The sequence below is a fragment of the Anolis sagrei genome, chromosome 1 (genome assembly GCF_037176765.1).
Source record: "Anolis sagrei isolate rAnoSag1 chromosome 1, rAnoSag1.mat, whole genome shotgun sequence".
Taxonomy (NCBI): Eukaryota; Metazoa; Chordata; class Lepidosauria; order Squamata; family Dactyloidae; genus Anolis; species Anolis sagrei.
Genome location: NC_090021.1, coordinates 190,250,788 through 190,276,325, shown reverse-complemented (window position 1 = coordinate 190,276,325; position 25,538 = coordinate 190,250,788). Strand labels below are relative to the sequence as shown.

General features: G+C 40.1%; 1 protein-coding gene across 1 annotated transcript in view; it reads right to left on the bottom strand.

The window, feature by feature from the left end:
- PDE11A (phosphodiesterase 11A) overlaps positions 1-25,538 on the bottom strand; it is a 208,967-nt gene that overhangs the window by 44,024 nt on the left and 139,405 nt on the right. Inside the window, exons 11-12 of the mRNA XM_060779634.2 lie at positions 6,301-6,447; positions 6,085-6,192 (exon numbers count right to left, since the gene is read on the bottom strand). Coding sequence (XP_060635617.2) covers positions 6,085-6,192; positions 6,301-6,447 — 255 coding nt within the window. The remainder of the gene's footprint in view (positions 1-6,084; positions 6,193-6,300; positions 6,448-25,538) is intronic.

Genomic DNA, 25,538 nt, shown 5'->3' with positions numbered 1-25,538 from the left:
ACAAGTTCATTAACTCAGCAGTTTAACCAGCTGCGCCACCGGGGGCTCTTAGAACTACCATATATGCTCAGGTAGAAGTAAAACTACTATATAATCCAAGGGTTGGTTTGCTGACCAAATGCATAGATGTGTACTGTGGATAAGTCAGGGGTCATTTTGTGGAGAGGAGAAAGTGTCAAGTCCTCTTTGGGGGCAAAGGGGAACAGATACCACCATTTGCCCACTCAGGCCTTTAAAAAGGTTAGAAGAAGTCCAACAGAGAAAATAGATGGAGCTGATACTTCTTCTAGGTTGTCCAGGAACACACTTAGCTGTTGCCTTTCACAACTCTACTCAGAGTATGGAATGGTTCCTTATTTAAATAAGAGTTAAAGGACAATTCAAAGTGCTGGTCTTGACCTATAAAACCCTATACGGCACCGGCCCAACATACCTATCCAAACGTATCTCCTTCTACATCCCGCCTAGGAATTTAAGATCTTCTGGAGAGGCCCTGCTCTCGGCCCCGCCCTTGTCACAGATGAAATTGGCGGGGACGAGGGACAGGGCCTTCTCGGTGGTGGCCCCCTGCCTGTGGAATTCACTCTCCGGGGAAATTAGATCATCATCATCCCTCCTCTCTTTCAGAAGGAAATTAAAAACATGGATATGGGACCAGGCCTTTGGGTAATCTGGCAGACTGACAAGGACAATGACGACTAAAGCTTTGGAAATGGACTATGATAAGCGGAATGAATTTATTAATTATGGACTTGGCGAAACGATGGCCACCAGGCTGGCTCTTTATTGTATTAATGTAATGCTTTAACTGTTTATAATGATTGTTACTATGTATTTTATTGTGTTGAATTGTAGGCATCAAACGCATGCCAGTTGGAAGCCGCCCTGAGTCCCCCTTAGGGGGTTGAGAAGGGCGGGGTAGAAGTACCCGAAATAAATAAATAAATAAATACTTACAATGACCCGTATACCAGGTTGTGGGTATCGATTTTTAACAAAAATGTCTAGACCAGTGGTTCCCAACCTGTAGTCCATGGACCACCAGTGGTCCACAAGATCGAAAAAATGTCTGCGGCTTCACTATTACAACACTGTTGCCAGAAACGAGAGCGACTGGTCTCTCAAAATCCAAGACATCAGGAATGTCGAGAGTAGAGAGGCTGACTACCCACACATGATTACTACTGTCATATCAGCTTTAGATTATTAAATATGGCGAGCAGATGGCGACTACTGGATGACAAATGTTCTGCATCAGAAACTAGAGCTGATGTGGTCTATGCAATTTTCTGAATCAGAACCCCAAAAAACCAAACTGAATCTAAAGTTGACCAAAAACTGATTTGTAACCCTTTTGGTACTACTGTTGAAGTGGTCCCTGGTCAAAGTCGTCCCTGGTAAAAAAAAAAAAAAAAAGTTGGGAACCACTGGCCTAGACTGATTCATGAGAATATGCAGTAATAGTTGTAACGTCTTCTGCCCAAAATAGTACCAGTTTTAAATTCACTTTGAATTTCTTTAAGAGAAAAAAGGGGTATATAAGTAAAGACAATGATGATACTACAATAAATCCTGCACATCTGGAAGATCAGTTCATTGTCATATGAACTTATCCTGTCATATGTACAAGAGCCAGCTCCATAAAATGAGTAATATGGACAGTGGAAAAGATTCACCAATACATGAATACATAAAAGATCAAGGTGACATCTCTTCTACATGTACAAAAGCCAGCAGAAGTAGCATGTTACTCCAACCGTAGCAACTTCACAACATCTTTGTCTGTGCCCATGAGAGGCGGTTGTCTTAGTGGGTGTGAGTCACACTGTGTTTGGCACATCAAGCTAGGTTCTCCAATGGAGGGGAATGTCCAGAGGCTCAGGACAAATGGCCAAGAGGATTGCACAGCTGCCCCCAGTTCCACGTGAGCAACTGTCTGAGAATTGTGCTAGGATTATTGCTAAAACAAAGATTAGATGCAACAGAATTATAACTAGGTTTTCCTGTGCAATGTAAAATCCTGAAGAAACATGCAAAAGACTTATTTGGTGTTGCAGCCATCTAAGGGGTTCAATGTTTAAAACACCATAAGGAAATGGAAGGCGAGCAGGGTTTGTCATAACCTTTGACAGTAACGGTGTCCCACAAAATCTCTGCCTGCTCCCGGCAAAGGTAAAGTCATATGAATCCGTTCAAAGTGATGATGCAAAAATATTACACTATCTATAAGAAACCATTGTGCTAGAAATGAGACACGTTTGCCAGAGTTTTGAAAAGTAGCCATGCAGAAATATACACAGATCTACTGCCAAAATACTGTCTAAAACTCTTAAAAAGTGAAAAACCATCTTCCTAAAGAATAGCAGTTCTATTTGATCTTGCTGCCTGGCAGCTATTACAGCTAGATGAAAAGAAGCTTTTTCATTAGAGGCTGAAACATTTTGTCATCCCTCACCTAGTGCTTCCAGAAAACACTCGCAAACAAAAGTGGCCTTTGAGCTCCACCTAGAGGACGTTTTATATCAAACTTTTGATTACTGTGAATCCAAGATTTGACAGCACTCATCAGAAGTTCCACTGAATGGTTCAAATCTCTGTGTGGCCACCTCAGCAGTGAAACATCATAGATTCAGCATTCAAATGGTTTTAATGGTAAAAGATCATTGACAAAGCTAGCTGAATGCCATATTAAATCCCCTTGTGATTGAGATCTCGCTGTGTGTTGTTTCTTTGTTTTACTGAACCAAGCCTTGATGGGACAAGTGGTTGATCAGAGAATAAGCACAGGGAACTAGGAATATTCAAACTTTTAATTTTTTAAAATGTTATAGTATGTCAAACCACTTCCCATTCTCACAGATGTCAAAATAGTGTGCAAATATAGTCAAAACAAGAAAATATATTAATGAGGGTTCCAAAACAAAAAACATCTCCACTTAAATGTTCTTTCTAAATTGTCCCCTTTAATGTGTTGTTAACTCTACAGGGGAAAACTACAGTTACCTCTGATCCTATCTATATTGACTTCATTATGCAGTTTCAAACTGCATTATGTGACAAGGTAGATGGGGTCTCCGGTCAACAAAAGCTTGCATCCAGAAGCTGCTGTGTAAGACTCTACTCTGACCAAAGCAGGAGTCTTCTGATCTTCCATGGATTCATATGTAGTTTTCTCCTTGATACTGCATTCATTTGTTACTCTCAGGTCCTATATCCAATGTTTTCTGCTTTAAACTGGATTATATGAGTCCACACTACCAGATAATCTGGGATAAATAGAAAACCTGGGATCAGATCCTGGTATATAGGGCCTGTCTGGAACGGCCCTTGGGCATATTTTTCTCTCTTGGTATATGATCCAGACAGCCTGATCCTCCAGCAATGCAGCCCCCATCTCTAGCCAGCTGTTAGACAAATTGGCTTCTGTAGGTGAATTGGAGGAAAACATCATCTTGCTCTTGACTTTAAGAAGCAACATGCCTGGGGCTGACTGTGCCCAAAATTTGCAGGACAGAGACAATATACACAGACAGCATTTTGGGGTCTTATCAGCTAGTTCTTCATTTGTGATGTGAATCCAGATTCAGAAATGGTTTTACCACCACACACAATTGCAAACCAAAGATCAAATTAACATGCTGCTTCAGATGCCAAGGAGATCTTTCTCAAGTAATGTTGCAGGGAGAGACATATGTGCACCCAGAATCTGGTGGTGTCCCTTTTCCAGCACAAATGGCATTGTGCTTGCAGGTATACTGATCTACACCATGCACAAGTAGAGAAGCAAAGAAAAATTTAAGTTGTGTAACCAAATGTGAAATGAGTGGTATCCTGTGCTGAAGTACTGACTGCATACCCAGTTGTACAACCAGTTACAGAACCACTTGCTTAATTCTTTGTACAACAGTTGTATAAGAAGAAGGATGCCTAGCAGATCACACAAACAAATGTACCACTACTTGTGAAAATGAAAAAACTCATTGGAGGACAACTATTGCACTATTTTCCTTTGCTAATGCTCTTAGGCCCAACAGTGTGTTTCCATGAGCACCAATTCACAATGTTCTAAAAATTAAAACAGCAACATTTCTAAAAGAATTGGAAGTGAGAGCATGTTGCTAATATCACTGGTGCAAAGTACTAGCATCAAAAATAGTCTGTCTGTCCCGTTCCCCCCTCCCCAGTTTCTTCACCCATGCAGAAAACATGGAGAATCACCTTCAAAACTAAGCTTTCCTTAGAAAACAGCATCAGTCCTATCAACCGATATCTACCATTTCCAAATAAAATTGTGGCACCTATCTTGACCCTCCCCGCACACTCTGTAACTCCATTACATAAATATCTTCAATTCTGTGCTCTTCAATAAGCTCCCATTTTGTAAACAATGCTCTTTCTTGCCCAGTTTTACCTTCTAGTTTTACTGATTTTTACCTCTGATATAGTGCATTTTCCCCTAGAAAATATTGCCTGGTTTACTGGCACAGGAAGTCCGTTACACCAGGTGATAATGGTTTTAGATTTTAAAAATTTGGCCTCTTTTGCAATCAGAGCACATCATCATAAAAACCGCAGCTGGAAAGAACTCTTAAGGACCATCAACCCCAAATTCCTGCAGGGAGTCTAGACCTTAATATCCCTGTTGGAAAACTGATTATATGCTCCCCTTTAAAAAGCCAGGGCAGGGGGTGGAGGGAGAGCAGTGAATGCATATAATGAATGCTACTACATGCATGTGATGTGGAAATAGTTAACTCTCTGTTTTCTTTATCAATCTGAAACCTTTTAGAAAATAGGTGCCAAAGCCAACCTATTTTCATTACAATGCCTTTTAAATGCACAGTACATATTAAACTCTTCCCTGAATTTTAGTAATGCTGGGCAAGGCAGTATTAAAGTCATCAAAAACAATACAAACAGTGTAAGAAATGGCTTCTTCAGCAAAGGTCTCACCTTTGTATATGTGTGTGTGTGTGTGTGTGCATACCTTCAAGTTACTAGCTGAATTAGTGTGGCCCCATTTATTTCACAGAGGTTTCTTATACAATAATTACTCAAGAGGTGAATTGCCAGTTCCTTTCTCTGAAATATTAGCTCCCATTCAAGAAATAACCAGAACTGGACCTGCTAAGCTTTGAGATCAGACAGGAAGTGGATTTTTTTGTGTATTTAGGCACCTGCACTCACTGCTAAAGGTAAAGGTAAAGGTTTCCCCTTGACATTAAGTCTAATTGTGTCCGACTCCTGGGAGGTATGCTCGTCTCCTAAGCTGAAGAACCAGAATTGTCAATAGATGCCACCAAGATCATGTGGCCAGCATGGCTGCATGGAGTACTGTTACCTTCCCGCAGAAGCAATGCCTATTGATTTACTCACATTTGCATGTTTGCCAACTGCTAGGTTGGCAGGAGCTGGGCCTAACAGCAGGAGCACACCTTGCTACCCGGATTTGAACCGCCAACCTTTTAGTCAGCACATTCAGCAGCTCAGCAGATTAACCCACTGAACCACCAGAGGGCCTACTCCCCTTGTATTAGCCAAGTAAAGGCAAGGGGCAATCGAAAACCTGATGGCTGGCATTTCTTTATCATTTGCTTCATCCTTCCTTCCATCCCTCTGCCAATCTCCAATTCTATTCTTGGTTAGCTAGAAATGTATCACTTTGGAAACTGTGTGACCAAAACCTCAAACTGTTTTAAATCCACCCACCTTAAATCCTGTTTATTTTCACAGGGCCTCAGTATACCAAATTTCCTCTGGATTGTACCTAGCATATTAGGCAGAAAATTAGGCACATATGCAACAGAGCAGGGGTTTTGTAATACACCCTGTAACAGTAAGGTCGGCACAATGCAACTGCCATCTATTGTGCCATTCTTTCCCAATGTCACTTGCATCCCTACTGCTGAAATTCTCTCAAATGTTGCCAAATAAGTGCTTCTGTAATTAGGAGCCTTTGTTCTCTTGGGGATTAGTGTCACAGTCAATAATTGAACACTGCATCAGAAAGAAGAGGAGGAAACAAATCTTCTGACATGCAAACAATGAGGAGTTGTCCTACTGTCCTGCCACTCCGATACTTACAGTTAACATGGCAAACATTAGCTGGCAAACATTGAAAGCATGCCTCCAGTTGTGATAGAGTACCATTCGATAATTCTTCCTCACTGTCAAAAGCCACCTACACAGCGTCTGAAATGGAAAAGTACAAACCGCATCAGGAGCACTAACGGGTACAAATGGACCACGACTGCTGCCAAGACAAAAGCAGCAGATTATCTTCACAGAGCAGATGGTTACCTCATAGTCAATTTTAAATTTCTGAACCATTCCAAGCTCCATGAACATCCGGAGGGCTGCCGTTATCATTGCGTCCATGTCGAGGGAGAAGTCATCAAAATGGATGTCGTCTATGCCAAGCTCTGTCACAAGTGGAAGGTTTGCTGCCTGGAATTACCCAAAAACAATAAGAAACTTAGTTGGGCTCAGCTCTCTCTCTCTCTCTCAGAATGAACATTGCCTAAATCGTCTAGACAGCATAAAGACCCTACATGGCAATTACAAATGTCTGGTGCAGATCTGGGCAAAGAAGAGAATGGGAGTAGATAATCTGAGCAGTAAAGTTGCTTTATCGTTGTGTTGAAACCTAAGGGCACAATCCAACCACGCCATGCTCCATCAAAGGAAGATTGCCTACAAATTTAAATGATCTTGCAGCTTGACAAATGGATGCTGTGCTAAAGTTGTGCTTAGGAAAACTACTTCTTTCTGCTTCCACGCTCAGGAATCGGGAGAATAGTGAAAACTCCCATTTATTCTATGTTTATTTTGTTGCAACTACATGGGTTAGAAGAGAACCTGATGTGCATGAACCACGTGTGTTCAGCAAAAGTAATATCCAGGCCATTCTTTGCAAGTGATGTTTTACCAGCTTCTTCTTCTTTTTTTTTTACAATATGTGTAAGGGGAAAGTTGTGTATAAAGTGTCCCTAAGACATAAACATTTTAGGAGATACCTAAAGGAGATACAATCAGCTTGCAATGGTTGATGGGTTAGCTGTTAGATCTGAGAGGAAAATGAGAAAGGAAGAATTCATCATGTTCGTAAAGTTACAACACAGGTACCATCAGGTGAATCACTGTACCAATGCAGGTGGCTGTTTCACCAAGGATGATTGCATCTAATTTTCTGCGGTTGCACAATAGCTTCAGAAACTACAAATTAAGCCATGCTATGTATACCAGTATACAACTATGTACACCAGTGTTTCTCAAACTCTGCTCCTCCAGGTGTTTTGGACTTCAGCTCCCAGAAATCCCAGACTGTTTACCAGCTGTTAAAAATTGTGGGAGCTGAAGTCCAAAACATCTGGAGGAGTAGAATTTGAGAAACACAGATTTATGCAATTTCTTCCATGCTGGGTGTTCAAACTCATCAGTCTAGTCTGAAGTTAAAATGGAAGCAAATTGTGCAAGCTATAGATATAAATACAATCTACCTCGTGCAAATGTCTTTTCAGACATTACAAGTAAATACTGGAAAGTAAGCAAAACTCATAGTAACCCAGTGATTCCGGCCATGAAAGCCTTTGACAACACATGAAATCCTGAATATATCGAACACAAAGTGCAGGAAGCTGTTAGCACTTGTTTGTATTGCCAAGTGCTTCTCTGGGTGAAATGGGCAAAAATGTGACAATAAAAGGCTAACACTGGAAAATTTTCAAAAGTTCAATACTGAGTTTCTCAAATGGAAAAATAACAATATATCTTTAAAACCTGATCAAGATCTGACTGAAGAACAAAACAAGTGGAGAGACAATTTTCCTACGTCTGCCTTTATATTTATGAGGTTTTACCACCTTATATTTAACCAAGAGTGCCATAATCCAAAATAATCACTGAATTAATAGCCACAAGGTAACATTTGTATAAAATAACCATTTGCTTTACAACTGTAATAAAAGAAATGGCAGAATGGCAGAATTATGTATGAAGGTTGGAAGTAATTTGAATAATGTAGAAAAGGAGAAATATTATTATGCATGCAACATCTAGTGTCATTCTCCTACATCTGAAGTGAAGCACAGTAAGCTTATAAAGAAGAAAAGAATGACAGAAATTACAGCAGTATTTTTAAAAGACACCTTAAGATATGTTATTAAAATGTATGCTTAAAATCCCAGCTAATCATAAAAGGGTTCTCAGTGTTCAAAGAGAAACTGTATTATGAACTGGCAAAATTATTGTCATTCCTCCAGATAGCAGGATGGAAGGAGCATCCATTCATTTCAGGGACTCCTAAAGGAAGAGAAGTCATTTACTGGACACAATCCAGAAGGTGTTATTCACAGTGAAATCCCACAGAATAGAAAATAGTGGTGCTGGAATTAAGCACTGAGCAAACACAATATGGGTAATGAACCAAACTCTGAGGTGTAACGTATATACTCACATATAAGTCAACTGCATGTATACCTAATTTCTTCAACAGTAAGATGTCATCAATTGTAAGGTGCACCCTAATTTCAGTACAACCATCACCAAAATAAAATACACTTGCAATTCTAAGACACACATCATTTTAGAGATGTTTATCTAGGGGGGAAAAGTCTCTTAAAATTGAAGAAATACAGTAAGTCAAGGCTAGGTTTTGGGCCCAAAATTGCGGGTTTAGATATAACCCATGGATACATCAAGGATCATTCCATGGAAAGGAGAAAATGTCAGCACTATCTCAAGGGGCCAGCTGCCTGTGGCCACTGCAACCATTTCCCTGCCAAAGTATTTAAAATGGCCAGAAGCAGTGCAATGGAGGAGAGAATAGATAGGGTCTGTGTTTCTTTTAGGTTCTCTCAAGATGGGCCAAGTCTTCTTCTTCCTCCTTCTCCTTCTCCTTCTCCTCCCTCCCCCTCCCCTCCTCTAAAAGCAGTACCTATTTTACCTACTTGCATTTCTGTTTTCGACCTACTATCTGGGCAAATGTGCTGGGGCTAACAGCGGGTGCTCACCCTGACCCAGGCTCAAATTGTTGACCTTCCGATCTACAGGATTTTTCTGCAGCACAGCAGTTCAGTCTGCTGTGTTAAGCTCGGGCCACTCTACTCAGAGAAGACAGTGGTTCCTATTTTAAATCAGAGTTAAGTTGCAGTACTTCATTGACCCATACAGAAGTAGCCTCATATTTTTGAGGAAAAATGACTAAGATTTCTATATTTTTACAAAAATATACACAGGATATCTTACTCACCCACTTCCACACTTCTTTGACCCCCAGTATTTGTTGGAAACCAGCTGAACAGAAGCAAAGCCTGCTTAAATAATCTCATTCAATGATAAGGAGCAAATGAGAATAAAATAGGAAAGAAACCGGGTTTGTATCAAGTTTCGCCCTTATTAATTACCATGTAGGGCATAGTCCACCAGGACATTTCTACTCTGTCTTAGGAGCTGTCTACACCAGCAAAATAAATCAGGAATAATTCGGATTGCTTCACTGCAGAGCTGCCCTGACTTCCTCTCTCTTATAGAATCATAGAATCATAGAATCATAGAATCAAAGAGTTGGAAGAGACCTCATGGGCCATCCAGTCCAACCCCCTGCCAAGAAGCAGGAATATTGCATTCAAATCACCCCTGACAAATGGCCATCCAGCCTCTGTTTAAAAGCTTCCAAAGAAGGAGCCTCCACCACACTCCGGGGCAGAGAGTTCCACTGCTGAACGGCTCTCACAGTCAGGAAGTTCTTCCTCATGTTCAGATGGAATCTCCTCTCTTGTAGTTTGAAGCCATTGTTCCGCGTCCTAGTCTCCAAGGAAGCAGAAAACAAGCTTGCTCCCTCCTCCCTGTGGCTTCCTCTCACATATTTATACATGGCTATCATATCTCCTCTCAGCCTTCTCTTCTTCAGGCTAAACATGCCCAGTTCCCTAAGCCGCTCCTCATAGGGCTTGTTCTCCAGACCCTTGATCATTTTAGTCGCCCTCCTCTGGACACATTCCAGCTTGTCAACAACACACCTACTCATAATACTGACGTATTGATTCTCAGATTGGGGCTGCTTTTGTCCTTCTTCTCCTTGGGGTCTCCTGCCTGTCCCCAATTATGCCCAGACATAAATGAGATCAATGGTGAGGAAGTAGACCAGGTTTCACTATGACTGCATTTAAAAAAACGCAGGCTGTTGAATGAGATTCTACTCTATCCAATCCTACTGTGGCTATGTATGCCTGCCTACAATAGACAAAGCAGACAGCAGTTCCTCCAAAATCCATTATTGAACAGAAAACAGGAGAAGAAGATAACCTGCCAATATGTTATATAAGTTTAATATAATCATGCCTGGATACATTTTAAGAGAAGCCTTCCAAAGGACTCTAGAGGGATCAAAATGTTTTGGACTTACCAGAATGTGCATTGCAAGGCAAGTTGTTTCAGTGTACGTATGTACGCTTTGAAAAGAAATGTTAGTGAAACATGTTGAGTGGCTCCTCTATTTGTGGGCTAGTACCCAATCTCAATTATATCCATGTTATTTCTGCAAATGATACTAAATACTCTGTTAAAGAAGTCCAGGAACACAACTACTTTGTTAACTGAGGTAAACCTGTCTTTTTAACTGATATGTTGATCACTGTGAAATGCTATATATATATAGGACCCAAATAATTCATATTTTTGTCTCAGGCTAGACATATCTCAGCAGATTGGATTCCAACTGCACACATGTTTACCTCTCCCTCCCTCTCTGAAGTGACTGTGTATCTAATTGGCATAGCCAAGGGATATCTTAGCACCCAGAGCAAACTTAGTTTTAAAGGCCTCCATCTGTTACTACGTCCTGCTGACTGATGGTGTCTCTCTGCCCTTCACACTGCTGAATCAGCACTGCCTCATGATAGATCTGCAGTGGCACAAGTAGGACATTAGTCTCCAAAGGGAACTTTCTAAGACAATTTAAAGTAAACGAGCAAATGGGGACCAGAATAAAGGAAGAGAGTGGGCATGTGGCTTCTCTTCTGTTCCAGATCGGGACTCACTCTTGCTTTCTTGAAACTTAGGTTGAAAATGATTACTTTCGTTCACACATGGCCAGGCATTGAATCTGTGACTCCTTATCCATAAATTGTGTGATACAATAAATTAAGTTTTTAGCATAACAATAATATGCTGCTCATGTACGTTTAGTTAAAAAAACACATCATGGTGGGAAAATACAGGATTTGGACTGAAAAGAAATAGAATGTCATTTAGAGGTATGTGTCTATCAGTGCTTTTTTGTTTCTTCATTTCAACCTACTCGTTTTCTACTAGGGTTACATCTATATCATTATCCATCTATGTGCCACATTTTTCCTTTTTTGATTTGTTCCTTACTGTGTTTTGGTGTCCAAAGCACTAATCATGCACCCACTTGGCATTTTCTTATTATTATTCTGACTTCAATTTACAAAATATCTCCAAACATCACAGACTCACACGATTATCTACCTCTATTAGATTGGCTGGAATTCAACACCGGAATGAGGCAAAAGCTCTGTGGGATTTGCATATAGCCAAGGAAGGATTGCAGCAGCAATGGGAATAATGTGGGCCTCCAGATGTAACTGTATTGAAAGTCCCAGCAGCCCCATCCAGCATGGTAAGGAATTATTAGAACTGGCTCTCAACAACATCTGGAGGATCACATAATTCCATCCACTGATATACTACAATACATGTACGTGTGTTGTGTGCATGTATGTCATCATGCCATGCTGCATATTATTCTGTACAGGTTGAGTATCCCTTATCTGAAATAACGGGGACCAAAAGTGTATTTTGGATTCTGGAATATGTGCATACACATATAATATATGCAAATATTAAAGGTGGGGCCCATATCTAAACATGACACTTCATATGCATCTTATGCACATAGCCTGAAGGTAAAATGACACAATGTTTCAAATAACTTTGTGCATGAAAACAAAATGTGTATGCACTGAACCACCAGAAGGCAAAGGTATATCTTAGGCTCCTTCCACACAGCTGAATAAAATCCCCACATTTTGTGCTTTGAACTGGAATATATGGCAGCGTGGCCTCAGATAACCCAGTTAAAAGCAGATATTGTGGGATTTTCTACCTTGATAGTCGGCTTTATATGGCTGTGTGGATGGAACCTAAGATGGCTATATGGACCCAAAAATTTAGATGTTGAGTTAATTTGGATCTCAGAATTCCAGATAAGAGATGTTCAACTAGAACTCATACTGTATTATTTTTTTAAAAAACAGTGAAAATAAATAAAGAAGATACTAAGTGGAGACAGAGACATTGTGTGATATAAAGTAAAATAAATAAAATGCTAATAAGTCTTTAAGTAGCTTAGCATCATGAAAAAGTGAATTAGAATTTGGTTTGAAGTATGAGTTTTACAAATTATTCAAAGTATATCTAAGTCCAATCTTTCTCTGTTATATCTGTTACAATTCATATCAGAGTTTGTGTTGTTACACTACGTATTTTAGATGTCAGTCTTTCAGTTTTAACATATTTGTCCCATTGTGTACCAAGAAAAAGGGGGAAGGAAAAAATACACAACTTCCTTACTTTGCACAGATTTAATCCATTACTCTGCCCAAGTTATTTATGCAACCATTAGCCCCTTCCCACAGCATACACATTCAAACAAATGCGCATGTTTCACTTTACTGTTGATAAATCTTCTCTCTTTTTTTTGGAAAACATATATCATTTGTGTCTTTCTTTTCAAAAGTTAGCAAGTAGCTTTATCAGGAGACAGCTCTGCTCAACTTGCACAATGAAATGTAGTATCCATATCTCTGGAAACAAAGGAGTATAATGGAGAGCCTTTAGAAGAAACAGCACATCCTCTGTTTTTCCTCCTCCTTCTGTAAGGCAGGATGCTTTCCCCAGTAATGGAAATACAGTGCTGGAACACTGCTTCCTCCCCCCAGCCCACCTCCTTTTCCCCTGCTGTGTCACTGTAGGTTTCACAGCCACCCCAAGGGTCTGGCTCTGGAACAACTGAACCAGAAAAAGCAAATTACATGTATTCAGGGCACATCAATTAACATTGCTCTCATGCAGCTTCAAATGTGCCACAAGCACTTTAAATACAGCAGGAGGCATCACTGACCTTGCTAGTCCTGCTACTATTTGTAAGAGTGTGTATGTACACACTCTCACACATGAAGTGTTACAAAGTTTTTGAGGCCATGAGACACACACAGTTAAACAAAAAGTTAGGTATACCAGGGCATATATGTGTGTGCATATACTTTCAATCTGCGTATCAATATATGGTGGCCCATAGATTTCACAGACAAAGATTATTCAGAGGTGGTTTTGAAGCTCAAAGACACCTAAGCATGCCAACTGACACCTATGTACACACCCATAGACACCAATAAACAGGCCCATAGATACCTAAGCCCACATCCATATATATATGCCCATAGATAGATCTTGATACACGCCCATAGACACGTATGCCCACTCCTACACACGCCCATAAATATGTATACACACATCTAAACACACTTATGCATACCCTTAGACAACTTCCTTTCTCTGAAATATACCCTACAAAGAACTGATATTTCCTGGCAATTTCCCATCTAAGTTGGGCTGACTCTGTTTAGCTACCAAGATCGGGTGGGATTTGGTTCTTTTAATATATATAAGCAGGTTACGCAAGGCATCAATGTACCCATGCATACCATTAATAACAAAACGCCGGTGGCGCAGTGGGTTAAAGCCTTGTGCCAACAGGACTGAAGACTGACAGGTCGCAGGTTCAAATCCGGGGAGAGCGCAGATGAGCTCCCTTTATCAGCTCCAGCTCCTCATGCGGGGACATGAGAGAAGCCTCCCACAAGGATGTCCAAAGTATGACAGCCTCAATATTGTCTTATTTACTTCTAGTAAGATGTCAGGCCTCTAGGAACTCTAGGACTCATTAAATTTCAGATATCCATGGTATCCAATAGAACTTTACTCAGCATCACGCTGTAAATCAGTTGAATTTTTCCCTGTCTGATTTCTTCATGTTTCAGCTTCCAGGACCGCACAAACACTCAACAGAATCTCTATCACTTTCTCCAAAGTATCCTAGATCAGAAAATACACAAAAATGTGGACCTGCCCACTGACTTAATCCAATATAAATCAAGTGTTCATGATTACAGCAGCAGCAGCAACAACAACATGTGAACTAAGTAACAAAGATTCTAGCAAAGCTCCTCTTTTCTATATGGTTCAGCTAGGAATGACCACTGCACTGAGGCAACTGCTCCAGGCAGATGTTGGAAGGCAGCCTCTGGTCTATTCCTCCTGACCCTGCTGAATAACAAAGCTTATATGTGCAACATGATTCTTCCTTATTTATTTATTTATTTATTTATTTATTTATTTATTTATTTGCTTTATTTCTATACCGCATTTTTCAGCCCTTAACAGGCGACTCAATGCGGTTTACATGGTACAATTATCAAACAGTGTCAGTGCAATTAAAACATAACAATGCAACAAACAGGATCAACAGCATCAATCCACAACAGTTAACAATCAACAAGACAGATCAACAAAACAGACATAACATAACGCCTCAGTTGAAATCAGATCCGTTCTCATAACCCTTGTGCCATTCCTATGTTCCATTCACTGTCTTCCTATGATTGGTTGCACTGCTTAACCAAACGCTTGTTCATAAAGCCAGGTCTTAACCATTCTCCGGAACGTCAGAAGCGAAGGTGCCTGTCTGATGTCTGCCGGTAGGGTATTCCATAGCCGAGGGGCCACCACTGAGAAGGCCCTGTCTCTCGTCCCCGCCAAGCTCGCCAAACTGCTCTCAGTACTAGTTCCTTGACCCCAAACTGCTCTCAGTACTAGTTCACATGTTGCACTCTGGAAGTTGTTGGGTACTCTAATTCCCATCTGAACCTGCTGTCCAAGTCAATGGTGAAGAAAGGTGGAAACTGTGCTCCACTGATAGTATATACTCTTGTCTTAAGCAAAGCCCTGAATCCAGCCATTCCACAAACCACAAGTAGACATAGCAGCTCTGGCACATTTCTTACTTTCCATTTTCATTTCCTTTGTCTCTTTTGTACTTTAGGCAAAACAACTCACAAATTCAGAGCTTATCCTACAGGGCCCTCCCAACTATAGTTGCATTACAACTCCCAGAAGTCCTTATCATAGGCAATGCCAGCTAGAACTGATTGGAGCTGGTACTTCAACCACAAGAGCCCCCAGTGGTGCAATGGGTTAAACTCTTGTGCCAGCAGGACTACTGAGTGAAAGGTCAGCAGTTCAAATCCAGGGAGCGGGGTGAGTGCCTGTCTGTCAGCTCCAGCTTCTCATGTGGAGACATGAGAGAGCCTCCCACAGGATGGTAAAACATCTGGGCGTCCCCTGGGCAATGTCCTTGCAGACAGCCAATTTTCTCACACCAGATGCGACTTGCAGTTTCTCAACTCACTTCTGACATGGAAAAAAAACAGCAGCTAGATGGCCACAGGATTTCCACTCCTGCTTTTCTCAGTAAGGGAGTAGTGACGTATATATACTTGTGTTTTATCTATATGAGAGAAAACAGGGAGAAGGCTTGAGAAAGGGTGGCATCCATGGGCTCAGGGTGTAAAATTGGGGTCTAGATAAGAAGATGCTGAGGACTAGATTTGGGTCTCCACTACTTTCACAGCTGCTACCATACCCTTAACAAAAATACTAGCCCTGATAGTCTCTCACTTTGTGACTCTGACCTTGAAAACAGGATTGTCTTCTTTGCTTGTTTGGTCTGACACACATTTTATTGGTATCAGCTGCTATGTAAAGAGCCTCTTTAGGCACACACAACAGCTTGTACACATGCTGTGACTTCTCACATTCTGATCTTGAACCACCGCTGGGACTCAAATGCCTCTTGTCAAGCCATGTCTGGGACGGAAGACAGTGAGAGAAGGATCCATCACAGAACATAAGCCTAGCTGCTATTGCTCCATCAATGCTCTATTGCTTGCAGCACATTGTCATCCGGAAGGCCTGGGCTCGACCTTTTGGGGGAAGGGAGCAGATTGAGTGGGTGGCCTGGTGACTGGTTCTGATGATGTGCCCTTTTCATCTCCTCCAATTCTCTAATTATGCTGCATTCAGGTCCCGCAGTTCAAAAAGCAACAAGACACATTTTTAGTATTTTTCAAAGATGGAGTCTTCTTCCATTGTTGTCTAATACAAAAAAGGTTTCTATGATATTAAAAAATAGAAAAAGGATATTTCTTTTCTAGTCTAAAACATAAGGATACAAAAGTGCACGTAGAGTGTTTTGAAAGAAAAGAGATAGAAAATAGAAGGCCCAAACTAACTCTTCCTACCCTGCCTCTGCTGCCTTCTTCGTAATAAAAAAAATCTACCCCGTTGTCATAAAACTTCTAATCTCTGGTAGATTAACTTTTCAGAATCCCTTGGATATCACTGGGGATCTTGTTATTCTTGTCACTAACTTCTCTATTTTTTCTTTTCTTGTTATTACCAAGTTTCCCTTCAGGCAGTTAAAAAAAAAAACCCAATATTGTCATTTTCTTTTCTTCTTTTAAACAGTCAATAAAAGGCTGCCATTCTTCTTCACATTTGGAAAGATCTGGTGATTGCATAAGCCTAGTCAGTTTGCATAAGCCTAGTCAGAGAAGCCATTGAAATCCACAAGCATGTGGACAATTTCAACAGAAAGGAGGAGACCATGAAAATGAACAAAATCTGGCTACCAGTATTAAAAAACTCTAAAATTACTACAGCAAAACAGCAGAGAGGAAACAACTAGGCACATCTTAACACCTCTCAACAGAACATTTTCCCAGGCTCAGCCAAACCTTCAAATGCTAATGAAGGTGGTCAGCTGAAACATTCACACCTAGCTTCAGCAGAGAGCTCCTTGCCCCACCCCAGTCATTCCACAGATATATAAACCCATTTTCCTATTTCCAACAGACCTCACTACCTCTGAGGATGCTTGCCATAGATGCAGGCGAAACGTCACATGGCCCTATAGCCCGAAAAAAACCTACAAGAACCTAGTCAGTTTGTTCATCTCTGCCATATTGAACATTTTTGCAATCCATAATACTTGGATGGCAAATTCCTTTTGTTTCCAATAGTAAGCATAAACAATTCCTTGCAGCAGACACCATGTATAAAAAAAGTATCAGATTTTTTTTTGGGTAGCATTGAATGTGTAAGTCCCAAAAGAAAGGCTTCTGGCTCTAGTATTACTTTAATTTTTAAAATGTTTTCAATATTATAATAAATTATAATCCAATCGGTTTTGTTTTGTTTTTTTGCTTTAGGACATGTCCTCTACAAGTCCCTTCGTTTTAACAACATTTCCAAGAAACATTTTTTATTTTGGTTCCATTTTTGCTCATCTTTCTAGAGTCATGTATCTCCATTCTTAACTATGAGTCATTTGAAAGGCGGATGTTTGTAACTTAGGGACGGCCTGTATACCAGAAGCAACATAAACCATTTCCTTCTGCTTCACAAAGAAATATTCTCACATGCTTTCTAGTTGGTTGGAAAGATGTACAGTGAGGCAGCGAGATGAAGAAAACCCTATTAGGCACTGCAGTTTCCTCCCTCCCCTCTTTCTTCTTTCCTTCTTAGCCAAATAATGGCAGTCTGAGGGGTTTATTCAAATATACCACCAAAGGGAGAAAATCCTATTTTAGGACCTTGACTTGACTGACAACTGCAGCTGAATCTTGTTAGATTGAATATAAATCATATTAAGAGCATCTTTACACACTGAGCATGCATTTGCAAGCAAGCCCTAGAAAACAACAAAGGTTGCCCTAAAAATGTGTTTAATCTCTAACTCTTTTTCAGCCTCCATCAAATCCTAGTGTGGCATATTTTGTTTTTAAAGATACCCTGAGGGGCTGAGTTGTAAATTGCATCATTAAATCACATCTCAAGCAGCGTGATTGTGGACTTAATTTCCCCCTAATGTCACCTACTTTCTGAAACACACGCACAGAGCTCACCTGATCTGACCATGAAAAGGCCAAATTCTGGCCAGATGTAATGCTGTGTGCAACAAATGCTCCAGGTTAGCAGAAGACATCATTTATGACTTTTCAGCCCTGAAGTGTGTGTATATCTGTGAAACAGATGAGTTCTACATCCCAGCCTGATACAAACTGTGATCCTAAACACACTTACATTGGGGTAAATCTAATTTAATATGGTGAACTGCCTCTTTAATAGGCAAGCATGGGATGGCCTTGTCTTTATTTCACTTTTTTTCATGTCAGAAGAAACTTGAGATACTGCAAGTCGCTTGTGGTGTGAGAGAATTGACTGTCTGCAAGAAAGTTGCCCAGGGGATGCCTGGATGTTTTGATGTTTTACCATCCTTGTGGAAGGCTTCTCTCATGTCCCTGCATGGGGAGCTGGAGCTGCCAGAAAAAGTTCATCCACACTCTCCCCAGATTTCAACCTGTGACCTGTCAGTCTTCAGTCCTGCCGACACAAGGGTTTAACCCACTGCGCCACCAGGGGCTCTTTCACTGAAGGAGCTGTTCACACGTCAGTCAGTCTTGCAATTGTGTTTGGTGGGCCCTTGGGTTCATCTAGCACCCTCCATGTGACATCATTACTATATTTATTTTTGTTCAATTTTTGCCCTGTCTTTCTGCCACCAAGGGAACCAAGGTGGCTTACAAAATTTAAAATAGAAATTACCTAAAATGTGCATTAGTATACATATCTCTCATTGTTTCTATCATTTATAATCTAAGGCAACCATAAGGCAAATTGGTCACAGAGTTTTCATGGTAAGATTTGTTCAGAAGAGGTTTGTCATTGCCTTTTTCTGAGGCTGAGACTTGCCCAAGGTCACCCAGTGGGTTGTATGAATGAGTCAGGATTTGAACCCAGGCCTCCAGAGTAAAAAAAAACAAACAAAAAACAAATTACACATTATTATTATTATTATTATTATTATTATTATTATTATTATTTTAAAAGATAGTTAAAATTTAATTAAAAACAAACAATGAAAAACACTATCACTATCACTACTATTCCACCATATGGCATAGGAACCAACCAAAAAGCTGCTAAATAAAAAGGTTTTAACGTTCAGTCAAAATAAATGCAGGGAAGGGGTTTAATCAGACCAATCAGATTACGTGACAAAGATACATATATAACAGGCCTTATTTTAGCATTTATTTTTTCTTTAAAAAAGGGTGGAGGAAATATACATATCATCCTGATACATCTATGAAGCTCATCAAGAGAAGGGTTGTGGAAAGCACTCCAGGTACTTGGCATAGACAACATTGAGTTAGGTCAATCAATGGTCCAACTTAGTTGGCTTTCTATGACTACATTTGGGGAAAATTGCCAGACTCGGCATCTCGCAGAAGACATGAATGATACAAGAAGCATCCTTGAGCATTTCATTTACTTTGTGCACTACATAAGGAAATAATATTTTAATGACTCACTAATACAGGGGAACATTGTTTAATCTTCCCCGTGGAATCAGAACTCTCAATGGGCGTCCACAAGACCACCAGTGGAATTGAGTTGTTTGAACTCCGATGACTGATACAAGTTGGTCATCCCTTATCTAGAATTCCAAAATCCAAAATACTTCCAAATCTAATATTGTCCACATGGCTGGTTGAGATGGTGTTAATTTTGTTTTATGGCGATTCAGTGTACAATGCCCAAAATTAATAAAAAGACTTTCAGGCTATAAGTATAAAGTTTAGATGAAACATCCATTAATTTTGTGTTTACACTCAGGTCCCACCTCCTAGATATCTATGTACATAGAACATAAATACGGGGGGATCAAAAATCTAAAACACTTTTGGTCCCAAGCATTTTGGATAAGGGATACTTACGCTGTACGGAATTTAGAAGATTCAAAAAACATATGTGACAGAAAGGACATCTTTTAAATGTTTGGTTTAATATTTATGCTTTGCAGTTTAATGAAAGCATAAAGTAAATCACTAAAACTCTAGTTCATCATTTCCAGATTTTTAGCTGGTTATAGCAAAGTTATGAAAGCAATGAGGATAGAGGAATAGTGCTTGTTGCCAAAATCTTAACATGGAGCAAGGATGGCACCCAGTGGCCAAACAGCTTCATCTCAGCTGTGCCATTTTTAAACAATTCTCTCTCTCTTAAAAGCTCTGTAACTAGAGAGACTGTAGCTGCAGTGCAATCTATGGATTTGATAGAACATACATTAAAAGAACAAGCTACTATACTAATGAAAGAATTTAAAAACTAGAGAAAGTAACATTTATCAAAGCAACATGGGAATTCATCTGAATGTTCACCGTAATTTTTTAAAAATTGCAAACCATTCAACATGTTGGACACTGTTGTTATTGTTGTTGTCAGTGGTGGATTGGCCAAAGTGTCAACCTGTCCAATGGCTAGTGGCCCCCTTTAAACATGACTACAAAATGACTTTTTAGTTGCTTGAAAATATAATAGACTTATATCGTAAGATAAAATAAAATAATTTAAAAAAAATGATGATACTTTATATTTAAGAATACAATACACCTCTGAAAAAATAATTCTGATTCGGGTTATGTTAGGTCAATGTATACATTATATAGACTCTTTAATACTTCTTATAAAAATTAAATTAAAGCCTTATAGTTGTGGTGGACACCTTTGTCTTCTGGCAGCCAATATTTAGTAGTAGTGCTGGTTGTTGTCATTATTGTTCCTGCTGCTGCTACCATTATTTCTATCTCACTTTTTCACCAATCAGAACTTGAAGCAGTTAACCCAGGCATGGGCAAACTTCGGCCCTCCGGGTGTTTTGGACTCCCACAATTCCTGGCAGCATTGGTGTGCTGGCATGTGCGCTTGTGCATAATGGTGGGTTTCCATCTATTTTGCATTGTTTAAAATGTTATCTTTTGTATTTTGTGAATTCTTAACTATGGATATTTTAACATGAGGTTAGCTCAGTCATGGGCAAACTTCGGCGCTCCAGGTGTTTTGGACTTCAACTCCCACAATTCCTAGCAGTAGCAAAACATAAAATTTAAACAAAATAGATGGAAACCCACCATTATGCACACACACACACATGCCAGCACACCAATTAGCAACAACCTATTGTAACCACTCTTTTACTTCCATTTAATACAATCACAGATGGGTGGCAATATAATGATAGCACCATGATGAGATGGAAGATTTACTGAGGATTAGTCTATTCATCCAATATTAAGAAGTTTAGAAGAAAATGAAATGATTCACTGTTCTGTTCAGCTTTTTCCTTCCCTTCAGTGTACTTGGTCCTGTTGTTGTTAAGGATTTTTTAATTCTACATTATTAATTCCAATAATAAACCTAAATCCTATTCCCATTGAATCAATGGGATTTATATACATGCTAACTCACTATTCTACAACTGATGGAATAGGCCTACTCTAGTTGGGGCTAGCCAACAGATGCCAGCCTTAATGATTATGCTCAGCACTGTACGAGGGTTATCCGGAAAGTAAGGTTACAAGGCACGTAGCTCTTATGGGGAATTTTCTCAGGGGAAGTTGGTATCATTGCTGTGTAGCAGGAAGCCAGTGGAAGCAAACGAGCAGTGCCAGTCATTAGTAGCTCATCAACTGGAGTTGTGGTGAAGGTTACAGATGAGCATCCTCACTCCATTTCCCTCCAAGTGTGAAGTTTGCGCTGTAATACACCTCCTAAAGGCTAAGGACATGAAGGCCACTGAGATTGATCGTGAAGTTGTTTCAGTTTATAGAGAGGACGTAATGTCAAGACAGCATGTGACAAAATTAGTACGGAATATATTGTGAGACCATGAAGAAATTTCGCAGGGCCATCCGAAACAAACGTTGTGGGATGCTGACAGCAGGAGTCTGTCTCCTTCCTGACAATGTGCTTCCACACACCACTTATGCAACTCAAGAATGACTATCATCTGTTCACTAAATAGAAGGAACACCTTGGTGGAAAACACTTTTCCAACGAGGAGGAGGTGAAAAGTGAAGTGACGAACTGGCTGAAAAAGGCGGAGGGAAACTAGGTGTCCAGCTAGGTCTGCTGGAGCTAGGTGGAGCTAGACAAGAGTCCTTTGACTCACCCTGGTCATTCCACAGATATATAAACCCTTTTTCCTAGTTCCAACAGACCTCACTACCTCTGAGGATGCTTGCCATAGATGCAGGTGAAATGTCAGGAGATAATGCCTCTAGACCATGGCCATACAGCCCGAAAAACCTACAACAACCCAGTGATTCCGGCCATGAAAGCCTTCGACAATACATTAAACATAGAATGACTTGCTAGAAAGGAGGAAAGCGATACAGGGCCATGTGCTCCTTTTTATCACATGTTTCCCATCCTTGTTATCTGATGGAAAACAGTGGAAGAAACAAGTGCTGCTCAGAACTACTATGCTCAGCTAATCTCAGCGCAGGGAAGTCTATGCGTAGAGGAGATGGCACATGGCAGGGCTATTTTTCCTCATGTCGTGAATATGAGGGAGAGCTTCTTTGTGATAAAATGTCCCTTTCATCAAATGATGAACTGTAAAATGTCAGTAAAACACAATACAGTTTGTGTTTGGAACGAGACAACGGAAAGATAAGAATGAAGAAAGGGATTCTGTAATTTTATGTCAGAGAGGAATTATTTTCATTGTGGCAGGAAAAGATAGTCCAAAATAATTTCTCTCAGGATTTATGCCTTGCTTTAACATTTCTAATACATTTCATGGGACATGTATTTTCAAAAACAGACTAAAACAGACTCTTTGCCTTGAATGTTCACTAGGAAACATTTGGCCTTCCAGATGTTGCTTGGCTGCTGCTCCCGTCATTAATAGCTAGAATGATAAGTGATGGAGAATATTGGGAGTTTTAATACAACAACATCTGGAGGGCCATACTTTCCTCATTGCTATGTTAGATAGAAAAGCAGGCTAGAAATGTAAATAAATACATTTTCTTTTTCTTTTCTTTTTTTATTAAAAAAACCCCTTTCACCACTACACAAAACCCATGGTGTTGAGGTTCTTTGTGTGCACATAAAATACAATTGTTGGGGTTGTTCTTCTTGCAACTATCCAGCTCCAGCACACCCTAATAATAATTTCTGCTTTTCCCCAAAATTCGTAAGGATTCCTTCACTGTTACTTGATAAGACTTTGGACACAACAGAAGCAAGGATAGTGAAGAAAATGGCATCACAAATACCCGTGCAGTGTTTTATAGTGGTTTCATGGCAATTTATGGTATCCCTTTTAGCATAAGGATGTATTCATCAATAACGTTGGCCCTTTTTCACAGCATTCATTCTTCAAGCCTAACATGCCAACATATTGGCTAATAAAAATGGAAACTGCTGATACTGAAAAAGTAAATTGCTTGTTTTCTTTCTTCTGACCAATATGTTTAGCAGAAACACCAGGAATAAAGCACAGCTGACAGTTTTACATCTTTGGTAAAAAGTGATTTTTAACCATCTCCAAAATAAGCTAAAGATACAAAGAATTTGTGTTGTGTCTTAGCATAGGCTACTAACTCACTAGCATTTTTTTGATAAATCTTGTAAAAATTATAGTAGTTTCCTTGAACACTGTAAGGTTTGTGCAGTTGTTCCTTTCAATAGAAGAACTATAAAAGAAACAACCAGGAAACAAACTATATTTGTTCTGCCTTGTAGAATCAGTGATTTCATAGTTCCTGACTAGTTTAAAATGAAGTTTCTATTGCAGATGAATTCTGGAGTCTCCATGTACTCAACCTCTGATAAATCTTTGTGTATTTTTTTCCACTTACAGCATTTTTTTACTACATAATGAATGAGCAGTAGTGTTATTTTGACTTATATATTTAGTAGAAATCTGGAAATAGTGCAATTTAAAGAAACGTTTCCTTCTTCTCTTGGGCCCATATAATCAGAAAAACTCTGTATCTAGCACTCACAGACCTCATTCCAAGTATAACATAGAGCACTTCTGCCAGTCAGTGGTGGTAGGTTGCCCTTTGAAAAAGCAAAACAAAAATAAATTGCTGCCAATGCATGAATGCAGAAAGAAAGCAAATCATCTTTGAACTTAGAGCAGGCCGGTTGCACTAATTTGTCAGAAAAGGATATTCTCATTAGGAGCTGTCCCATCTTTCCACAGCTTTACAGAACTTTAAAAATCTTAGGCATCACATAATGATAGACTGTATACCTCTAACTGCAGTTCTTCAAATGATCATCTGTAAACTGACACAAATAGGTTACCTGTACCTCCGGAGTGCAACTTTTGGGATTTTTTTAGAGCTGTTATGCAAGTTTTTTTGGAGATAATCCAACAAATCTACTATGGTGGGGCTGCGGCAGCACAGCGGTTAAGGTCGCTAGCTGCAAGAGTGGCTGCTGACCAGACGGCTAAAAATTTGAAGCCTTAAGTCAGGTGAGCTCTCGACTGTCAGTCCTAGCTTCTGCCAACGTCTCAGTTCGAAAGCATGGAGTGTGAGTACATCAATGGGTACCGCCTTGGCGGGAAGGTAAAAGGGCAGCCCATGCAGACATGCTGGCAAAAAGATCAGAGAGGGAAGGCCTTTACCTTATCTGTGTATTGTATGTCATTATTTGTGTAAAAAGACATTGAATGTTTGCCTCATATGCAGCCATGCTTCAGCCCCCCCCCCCCCCCCCCGGAAATTCTCTTGGTGGTTCGCGAGAAGGCCTTACAGGTGCATTATTTTAACTGCTATGTTTATTCATATCATGATCTGATCACCATGCTCAATATATCCCATATGCATGGGGGTATTGGGGTAATGATACAAAAGGTTTGCTAGGGTAGACCCTCTTTCACTCAGACTCAGCCCCCCCCCCGAAACTCAGCTCCCCCGAAACCCCCCTGAAAACAAACTCAGCCCCCCCCCCCCGAATCGAAATCTTGGCTACGGGCCTGCTCATATGTTTAACCCGCTGCACCATCAGGGGGCCGAAACCTCAAAGCAAATTCATCACCCCACAGACATGGAAGCCACCAGTCATTGCAGCCTGTGGCTCTTAATATATTGGCGTACAACAGTTGCCATCATTATTTTTGATAGACGTTGGAAGTTCACCTGTATCTGAATGATCACAGATTCCCCATCCTTGGGATATATCACATTCATAATGCTTAACTTATACATAATGGTTTACATCCAGAAGTTTGCTTACAAAATAGAAACTCTCTTTCAGATTAAAGTCTTATTTAGATTTACAGGAGATAAAAATGGTAGGGAGGGAGAAAAGGTCTCTCCCTACCTCGGTGTCACTGCTCAGAGTTTTGGACCAGAAGGAATAAGGGAAAGGGGATTTTGCAAGGAGTTGTACAAAATGTCAAGATTCCTATTAATGGACAGTGTTGCACAACCTTTTGCACATTTTGTAAAAGAGGCATTTCCAGAATGTTTTCCCCAGTATGCCACCCCTAGATCCAACCTAATAATTACTACAGTAATATTCATACA